The 9,166-nt window shown below is 47.3% G+C and overlaps 2 protein-coding genes across 2 annotated transcripts in view; one reads left to right on the top strand and one right to left on the bottom strand.

Moving 5' to 3' along the window:
* The window catches only part of LOC135805364 (histidinol-phosphate aminotransferase-like), an 8,580-nt gene extending 5,977 nt beyond the window's left edge, over nucleotides 1–2,603 (bottom strand). The window contains exon 1 of the mRNA XM_065319389.1: nucleotides 2,364–2,603. Coding sequence (XP_065175461.1) covers nucleotides 2,364–2,523 — 160 coding nt within the window. The 5' untranslated portion in view covers nucleotides 2,524–2,603. The remainder of the gene's footprint in view (nucleotides 1–2,363) is intronic.
* A 396-nt stretch (nucleotides 2,604–2,999) lies between these two features.
* On the top strand, nucleotides 3,000–8,905 carry LOC135805363 (transmembrane protein 64-like). Its single transcript, XM_065319388.1, has 3 exons — nucleotides 3,000–4,001; nucleotides 5,965–6,297; nucleotides 8,016–8,905. Exons 1-3 carry the CDS (start codon nucleotides 3,396–3,398, stop codon nucleotides 8,175–8,177), a joined length of 1,101 nt encoding a protein of 366 aa, XP_065175460.1. The 5' UTR covers nucleotides 3,000–3,395; the 3' UTR covers nucleotides 8,178–8,905.
* The last annotated feature ends 261 nt before the right edge of the window (nucleotides 8,906–9,166 follow it).

The following is a 9,166-nucleotide window of genomic DNA, read 5'->3' as shown; positions in this document are numbered from 1 at the left end:
CACAGTCAGACCTCGCTTAACCGCACAGTCAGACCTCGCTTAACCGCACAGTCAGACCTCGCTTAACCGCACAGTCAGACCTCGCTTAACCGCACAGTCAGACCTCGCTTAACCGCACAGTCAGACCTCGCTTAACCGCACAGTCAGACCTCGCTTAACCACACAGTCAGACCTCGCTTAACCGCACAGTCAGACCTCGCTTAACCGCACAGTCAGACCTCGCTTAACCGCACAGTCAGACCTCGCTTAACCGCACACATCCGTGTTCCACAAAAAATATCCGGATAGGCGAGGGAACCGGATAACTGAACACCGGTTATGTTGGATGCATCACGTATGTTGTAAATCTGTAACCAGCTACTCTCTTCCGGTTTGCGAGGGATCCGGATAAAAGAGGACCGGATAAGCGAGGTCTGACTGTATTTCCACAAATGTAAGTCGCACCTGTTTACACTAAACTTGAAGGGCAAAGAAGCGGTGCGACGTTCTACTTATGTCAATGGGAAATACAGTATATGCAAGCCGTGCTTGACGACGACCTCTGCATGTAAGACTAGATATGACAGTGCTCTTCATGAAACTAGTAAGAACTTGGAATGTTACATAGACACACAGAAGAACAGTGCACACACCCGCAAAACACACATGTGCACGCGTGCGTGCAGGAGTGTGCGTGCACGCATGTGTTTGCCCCATATGGTGCCGATTGTGGTCACATACGTCTTTCTTCTCTTTCTCATTCTCCTGGGTGGCTACCAAACAGCCAGTGCATGCCGGAGTATGTGGTGTGTGTGTGTCAAAAAAAGAAAAGAAAAAAGAAAAAGAGATTTGCTGGCCAGAAAAAAAGTCACTTCAATCAGCTGTGTGGTGCAAATCAGCCTTGAATTCAATTCATCAGCTTTGCTAGCTGTTGAATGGTGTAAACCCAGCACAAGTTTGTTCGCTATCATCGTTTCAGCGATGGCCATGTGGAAGTGGAAGTGTGTGTGTATATACATACAGCATTGCGTACATGGTGTGTGTGTGAGCACGCACACCCATGTGCGTATGTGTCAGCGGGGTGTGAGCGTGTTCTTTTATTTTCGGCCATACGGTGTATGACCCGCCCTCGTCCTACATACCGTAAAATTCCGTAAATAAGCCCACCCTGAATAACGCCCATGTCCGATAATAAGCCCAGTTTTAGGCGGTGTACACTTCAAGTCCGTTTTAGCGCCCATGCCCGAAATAAGCGCAGGGCGTAAAGTGGACAAGTGGTTTACCTATCAAAACTGTAATTTATCGCTACGTTCTTGGTTACGGCCAAATTTCCAGCTGTGGTTTGATGTACCTGTACCGCGCTCAGTGTGAATGGTGGTTCACTGAAACTAGTGGGTTGCTGATAGATTGATCTTCTGCAGATTGCGCCCGAAATAACGCCCATGCCCTAAAATAAGCCCATGCCCAAATATACGCCCGGTTTTTGACGCTCTGCAAAGTATACGTCTGGGGCTTATTAACCTGTCCCCGGGGAAAATTGCGGAAAAAATCGCAAAAAACGCGGCATAATATGGCATAATTTGCGGTGAATTTGTGGTAAATATGCGGTAAATATGCGGTAAATATGCGGTGAATAATATTGATGTGCGGCAATTTTCAGTGAGTATGTAGTGAAATCAATCAGTTACAAGTCTCTGGTGTAAGCACTCGTCATATTTGAGTAAAAAGCCGCCACGATGAGACGTTGCTGACCGAACAGTGCACTGTGTACGTGTAGTGTAACAAAAAACTTCAAAAAACGCGGGAAAATCGCGGAAAACGCGGTCTTTTAAAAAATCGCAAAAAACGCGGAAAAAAACGCGGCCGCGGAATTGCAATTTTCCCCGGGGACAGATTAACGGAATTTTACGGTACTTGGAGTTTGCATGGTTCTCCAGCAGGCATTGCAAGATCTACATACAGGCGACTCCACTTATAACGAACTCGCATATAGCGAATTTTATGTTATAGCGAACCATTGTTCATGTCCCACGGTGAACCCATACACAATTGATCCTTTATAGCGAACAGTTTTCGTTTATAACGAACCAAATCTTGTAGGGCCGCATGTAAACCAAGTGCACTCATACTGTCATGGGCCACATGCCAGTCATGACTTGCTGCTTATAGTGTGAGTGCATTTCTGCTATAGCGAGCATCGGCTATAAAGGACTATTCTCCTGCACAATGATGTTCGTTATATCAGGAGTCGACTGTACCTAGTGGATGTGAAAGAAATTTTTGAATTTCGGATGGGCAAACACTGCCCAGAACTATCCCAGTGAGGCACAAGAAAATGTTAGCATACAAAATGCCCATGTCCACATAAATCTGAACAAAAATACCTCTGCCTTTGTTCTCATCGCGAGCACATCTGTACGGCTTGAGGCTAAGGATATTCGGCCTGACCAATCGCTCCAAATCCAAACTTTGGCCGTTCGCTGCCATTTTCGAACGACCACGAGCAAACTGCAATGCAATCTTCAATATCTTTCTGCTGAGCATGCACCAGAATTTGGAAGAGATATCTTGGATATCAATGATTTCGGACGCACAGTATTTCGAAACACCACTACAATACACCACGTATAAAACGTAGATTCAAATAAAATAAAAAATACAGTACGTCAAAACATGACGTAATGGGCCCAAAAGATCAAAACAAAAAAAGAAGAAAAATGAAAGCACGTGAAAAGAAGCGCAAACCCGCGATTTGACGCCATGCATTAATTCATGGGTACGCGCGGCGACCGCGACCGCGACCGCGGGTAGATCTACAGTACCGGGTATCGGGTGGATCCGTCATATCACACACGTACACACGTACACACGTAGATCTTTTTGTAGATCTACACAGGTACAGTACATGTACAGGACCATACCATGATCAGAGCAGAGATCACGCACTCGTAAACTATGCACTGAGACCGTACTGAACTCTGAAGCTACTTTTGTAGATATGGACCCGCGATTTTCAGCAAAATGCTGTGCATGCCAGTTCGTTCAAAGGCATCGTTGAAGCTTTGAAGTTTGAGAGAAGCTTGGCATAAGTAAAATAAGTGCAGCCTCGCCTTCTTTCCTTCGTAGTTGGTTCTTCCTTCCATTGGTCAGTGAATGAATCCTTTGTTGGACAACTTTCGGTTCTTATCTCATCTGTGACTGAAGATCAGGCGGAGCCTGTCCCTTTTATTTGGTGAAATTCGCCCACACAGTTGCCTCCAGAATAGATTTTGAGCAATAGGATTTTGTGCACGCCTGGAAGGTCGAGGGATCGGACGTGGCTGGTGGTTGGAGGAATGTCATGGAATGTGAACTGGTTACGTGACTGCTTTCCCGCAGTTGTTTAGGCGAAGAGCCTCTGTGCAGTGTGTGCTGCTATGGTGGGCTCAGCACTCTCTGCCTGCTCAGATAATATAATTACTACACCTCCTACTAGGTCTGGCTATGGGTGTCTTGGTGAACAGACAAAGCTTGATGATGCGCTGGGCAGTGCCCTACACACAAACACCGAAGGCAAGGAGAAGGAGCAGAAGCCAGCTTCTTGCTTCTTCAACCTTTCCTGGACCGTTGTCATCACCGGCATTATAGCAGTTCTGGTTTTAGTTCTTGGCCGACAGTATTTGCGTAGTTTGCTGACCATGCTTGGCCGTCTACGTGGCTGGCAGAGCGCTCTAATCTTCCTGATCCTGTTCACCATCGTCTGTTTTCCCATGACGTTCGGCTACTTCCCGCTCAATGTTGCGTGCGGATACTTCTACGGCTTCTGGGCCGGCACAACGCTGGTGGTGGGCTGTGTGACGCTAGGTGTAACGGTGTCGCTGGTCGTTTGCCGGCGCTGGCTGCGCCAGGCTGTGCAATCGCGACTGGAGTCGGAGCACCTCCGCGCCGTCATGCGTGTTGTCGAGGGGCGGCAAGGCTTTCGCGTTGTGGCGCTGACCCGGCTCACACCGATCCCTTTTGGACTTCAGAATGGGCTGTTCGCGGTGAGTCTCTTGCAATGGTCTTTGTCCCATTGCATATACATTTTATCCCGGTCCTCCAGCGCATGATCAATTAGTTCAAACTCCCCACCAGGTGCGCTCTCCGGCCGACCTCATTCACCACACCGGCGTCCGGAGAGCGCATGTGGTAAGGAATTTGAAAATAAATAAATGATGAGCGGGCCGAAAGCTGCTGCTTATCCGCCTGACTTTTCCGCCACATGCTCCCACCGAACACTCGTGCTACTTACCCGATGGAGAGTGATCCCGACACCATGAAACCATTTACGCACGAACTCGGATAAAAGGCGTACGCCTCGTAAGGTAGTTAGTACACACGAATTTCATGGCACTGATGTTTCCCCGTAGAAATGCACACCGTACCGTATTGTTATGACACACTGGTAGCTTCTATCTCAGTCAATAAGTGAATTTGCCTTCTGTATTCTGTCCTCACAGAATTACGCGGACAAAATCCTAAAATTATGCGCATAATTAGGCGGGCGAAAACAGCTCATTAGGCGAGACCAAAAAAATAGAGATTCCCGGGCCCTCCCGCACCAAAATCGAGCCAAAGCCATTTTTTTTTTTTTTGAACAGTTCATACATGTACAGTACTGATCGTGTGAGTAGATCTGTGACGTGGAGTCACACAAACCCGAGCTTGTACGACTCCCAGATGTACAGATCAGGGCCATCGTTGGCCGAATTATAGAAAATTGAACGGCTAAACCGCGTACCTGTTTTCTGTAAAAAAAACTGAATAAAAATTACCGGAAAATGCTGTAAAAAAAGTTCAACATGGCATGCACACATATCATTTTTTATTTTTTTATTTTTTCCCATGTATGTACGTACATGACTATAATTATTATAGTCATGTACATACATGGGAAAAAATAAAAAAAAATAAAAATTCGCCCGCCCGCACCAATTTCACATGGGTCCTGCCCGGGAATCTCGATTTTATTTTGGTCTCGCCTTATGCGGCAAATATGCGGTCATTATGCACGAGTTATCTGTCATTTGTACAACTTTAGCGTGTAGTTTCATGCAAGTGTACAACTTTGTCGTACAAACTCATGGGCCGGTACAACTTTGTAGTACATTTTTCAGCATCATGTACTATTTTCTTGTACATTCCCCATCAATAACGTGGGTTTTATGCAAAATCTCTCGAAAATGCGGATGAAAGCCAATAACGAAAAATTGCGCGTCCGCGGAATCGTGGTATCCTGTGGGGACAGTATTGGATATGCCTAAGAGCTGGGTTCGAGGCTTCTGAGACTAAGCCTGCTTCTGAAGCACCCTGCGTACTTGTCCTAAGTACATGGACAGTGAAACCTGTCTAAGGCAACCGCTCAAGGGACCTTCAAAATGTGTTCGCTGTGTACAGGGTCCCCGTATCCAGTGTCGTGTGACTGGAAAAAGCACCCCTTGGACTCCTAGTTGTAGTGGTCCTCTGGAGCAGGTGGTTGCCTTGACGGGTGTTCCTGTACGTTTGCCATCCCTGAGGCCAAGGGCTAACGTTTTAAAATTATCATCGTTTCACTGTATCGTATGCTATTGTTTTCATTCTCGGTATCGCTGTCCAGCATTGCTTGCAAAATGAGTAAACGTCAATATCATTTCCGTATACAGTCGGACCTTGCTTAACCACACACATCCGTTTTCCACGAAAATATCCGGATAGGCGAGGGAACCGGATAACCGAAAACCGTTTATGTTGGATGCATCACATATGCTGTAAATATGTAACCAGCTATTTTCTTCCGGATGGCGAGGGATCCGGATAAGCGAGGTCTGACTGTACTGCTGTCACAACAGCAAACTCGCAGCACTTGGATTTTTCTGTTCCACACATCGTGTTACTTGTTGCTTTTGTTGCCTTTTTTTGGTTGTGTGTCTCTCTCCAAGCCGTTCTTCTTATCTTGCCGAGGGTTGTTTGCTGCTGCGTACATTGCAGATAACGAGCATGCCCGTCTTGAAGTGCACCCTCGCCAGTTGCTTGGGCCTGCTGCCCACACAGATCATTAACACTTATGTGGGCACGACGCTACGCAACATGGAGGAGATCTACACCAGCCAGGCGGACAGCTACGTCATCCTCGTCGTCCAGGTGGTCGTCACTGGCTGCCTCCTTGTCTATGTGTTCAGGCGAGCACGGCATGAGATCAACAAGGCCATGGCGCAGTCGGACACGGAACATCGCAGTGTCACCGTGGAGGAGGGCCGTGTTGTCAACATCAAGATGAAGTCCATGCCCAGGACTGCCTCCTCTGGCACATTAGCCTCCAAGGTAGGGGACATTATTGCCCCAGGGTGTGTGCCATCCTTGTGTGGTTCTCTGGTGAATGGGTGAAGTACATGCTCATGTGCTAGGTCAGCCTTGTGTGGTTCTCTGGTGAATGGGTGAAGTACATGCTCATGTGCTAGGTCAGCCTTGTGTGGAACGTATTACCGCTTTCATGTTGACGTAAGAGTCACACGACTTCTACAGTACTCACTGTTTGTGTGTGTGGGGGAGGGGGGGGTAGATGGAGGTTTTTTTACTTGTATTGTCTATGCATTGCACTCTCCATGTGAACAGGAAAATGCCGGTACATGTATTTGGAAACCCGTACTCTATATGGTGCATCTTCCCCCCACCTAGGGCCAGGCTTACCCCCACCTAGGGCCAGGCTGGCGGGGCGAGTCTACTGTGACTGTACTACACACTGTACTACACACTGTACTACCAGCCCAGTATTATGAGTCGTGCAGTGTTGCCAGTTATACTCCAAATCTCTGCCCGTCCTAATAACCCCCTCCCCTCCCCAGAACTGTACATGTATCTTGTACTGGGCATTTGCCACATGTAACGCTATACACTTATACTGTAAACCGGGAAACCTTTGCGATCTGAAATCCCTCGTCATTTTCGCGATGGGTGTGAAATTGCAAAGGTAAGCTGGTGCGAACCGTAGAACCGTAGAACTGTAGACTTACAACTAATGAAATTGACTCCTATCGCATTTCCAGGTGCAAATTGGTCTGTGTTTGCAAATCGCGAACTAAAACTGACGCAAACGTTTCCCGGTTTCCAGTGCACAAAATTAGTTGTAACTTACAGTAGAACCTGCCTAAGGCGACCGCTCAAGGGACCTTCAAAACCTGGTCGCTGTGTACAGGTGGTCTTCTTATCCAGGGTCGTTTGACTGGAAATAGCATCCCTTGGTCCTGGTTGTAGTGGTCTCCTGGGACAGGTGGTCGCCTTATCCGAGTGGTCGCCTTGACAGGTTGTACTGTACCACGATGTACGTAAATGCAAGGCAATATCACACCGCACAAACTGCCGCAGATACACACGCGCACACATACACACACACACACACAGCATATCCGTGTTCCCGCTTTGAAGCAGACTGGCTAGTGTGTTAGCGCCAAGAATGGAAAGTATCTACATCAAGTCCAGGATGTATCCTACTTGTATTTCTGCAACTCAAATCAGAGTCAGAGCGCGGGTAAAACAGGTGACCCAGAAAGCTGGCGTGGGCAGAAATATGAACAAAACTATGTAACAGTAAACGTGTTGAGTAAGAGGTGTGAACAATTACCCCCCCCCCCCCCCCCCGTCCGTTCACCTCTTTCCACGTGTTCTGTGTCGGCTGTGTACTACATGTGCCAGTGCCTCTCTCTCTCTCTCTCTCTCTCTCTCTCTCTCTCTCTCTCTCTCTCTCTCTCTCTCTCTCTCTCTCTCTCTCTCTCTCTCTCTCTCTCTCTCTGCCTCTCTCTCTGCCTCTCTCTCTGTCTCTCTCTCTCTCTCTCTCTCTCTCTCTCTCTCTCCACACACACACCACACCTTGTAAGTTATAACGCAAGTGTAGGGCTTTCTTACGGAATCTGAAAGGGGTTTTGCTTTGGGGTTTCAGGCAGATTGTGAAATCTTGGACAGTATCCATCAATGTGTTTCTTAGCTGTGCTTTGTTTTTTGTGCGTTTTTTTGTGCATTTTTATACTCCGGGTGTGCGTGTGCAGTTTTCCTCTTCCAATGGCCATGTTACGACACAGGTTTCCGCGATGCAGAGCCATCAGCAGCATCGGCGCACAATGTCAGCTACTAATGTCCTTCTGGCCGTGAACGAGCCTAGGCCGACCACGCCAAACGCGCTGCCGTCCGACTCATCCCAACCCAGCTAACATGAAACAATCCCATAGTCATAGAACATTGCTCGTATCTGGCTATCCCCCTTTCTTATTCCCCTCCCCCTCCTTTTTTCTTTTTTCTTTTTCTTTTTACATACAAAACATGTTTGATTCTTGACATTGCAGCTGGGACATGCGTGAACGCTACTGTGTTGGTGGAGTATTTATTTGCCAGCCCCTCGTCGTCACTGTTAGCCCGGCACTACTGCTTGATTTAGGTCCCGTGTACTAGTAGGTGTGATTACTGAATGCATAGGAACTGACTTTGGATGTTGCACATCCTCTCTTTCCTCTGCCTTCTTTCTTTTTTAAAATTATATTAGAATTGTATTTAAACTCTCCCTCTGAGATCAGGTGTTTATCTGCCACTTCAATGCTTCTGCTGCTGTTGAAAATACCCTCTTGCCCCGCTCGTTCCTGCGCCCTTTCCTGAAGATGGCATTCCAATCTCCTTGCCGCCGCACCATCTCCCAGTGTGTACGCCCACTTATCCACGTTGCTACTGGTGGCAGACCTGGTGGAAGAACATTCACTTACATAGATATCTATTTTTTTTAATGTTAGTAACCGAATTCTGAGTCGCCTCTTGCGATCCCTGTTTACGTTGTTAGTTTTTTTTTTTTTTTTTTTTGCTTTTTTTCCCGCTTTCTATGAGCATATCGAGACAGAGCGGAGTGTTTTTACTAGTGCGGGTTGTAAATTGTTCTTGTTTTCTGGTGTGACTTGCATTCCTTGGTTGCTTGTTGCCGATCTGATGCCAAGGGGTATTGTTGGGTGCATGCAAGAGTGCATGGGTGTGGGTGGGTGGTCAACCCTGGTAGTGGCAAGAGTACATACCCCCGAGAGTTTGCAACTCGACTACAGGATATAGGATGGGCCCTGTCCCGACAGAATTTCAAGTTGACATCATTTTTATGATTGTAATGCACTGTACACGGATTATCAGACGAAGCCGGAACCTGTACATGTGCATGTGGTGGACC

Source organism: Sycon ciliatum, chromosome 1 (genome assembly GCF_964019385.1).
Source record: "Sycon ciliatum chromosome 1, ocSycCili1.1, whole genome shotgun sequence".
Classification (NCBI taxonomy): domain Eukaryota; kingdom Metazoa; phylum Porifera; class Calcarea; order Leucosolenida; family Sycettidae; genus Sycon; species Sycon ciliatum.
The sequence above is the reverse complement of the archived record's forward strand: the minus strand, read 5'-3'. Positions and strand labels throughout refer to the sequence as shown.

What these genes read in the sequence shown, in the direction of transcription:
- LOC135805363 (XM_065319388.1), top strand. Translation starts at nt 3,396, where the DNA reads ATGGTGGGCTCAGCACTCTCTGCCTGCTCAGATAATATAATTACTACA. An exon ending in TTCAGAATGGGCTGTTCGCG is followed by an intron (nt 4,002 to 5,964) that starts GTGAGTCTCTTG and finishes CGTACATTGCAG; the next exon opens with ATAACGAGCATGCCCGTCTT. An exon ending in CTGGCACATTAGCCTCCAAG is followed by an intron (nt 6,298 to 8,015) that starts GTAGGGGACATT and finishes GTGCGTGTGCAG; the next exon opens with TTTTCCTCTTCCAATGGCCA.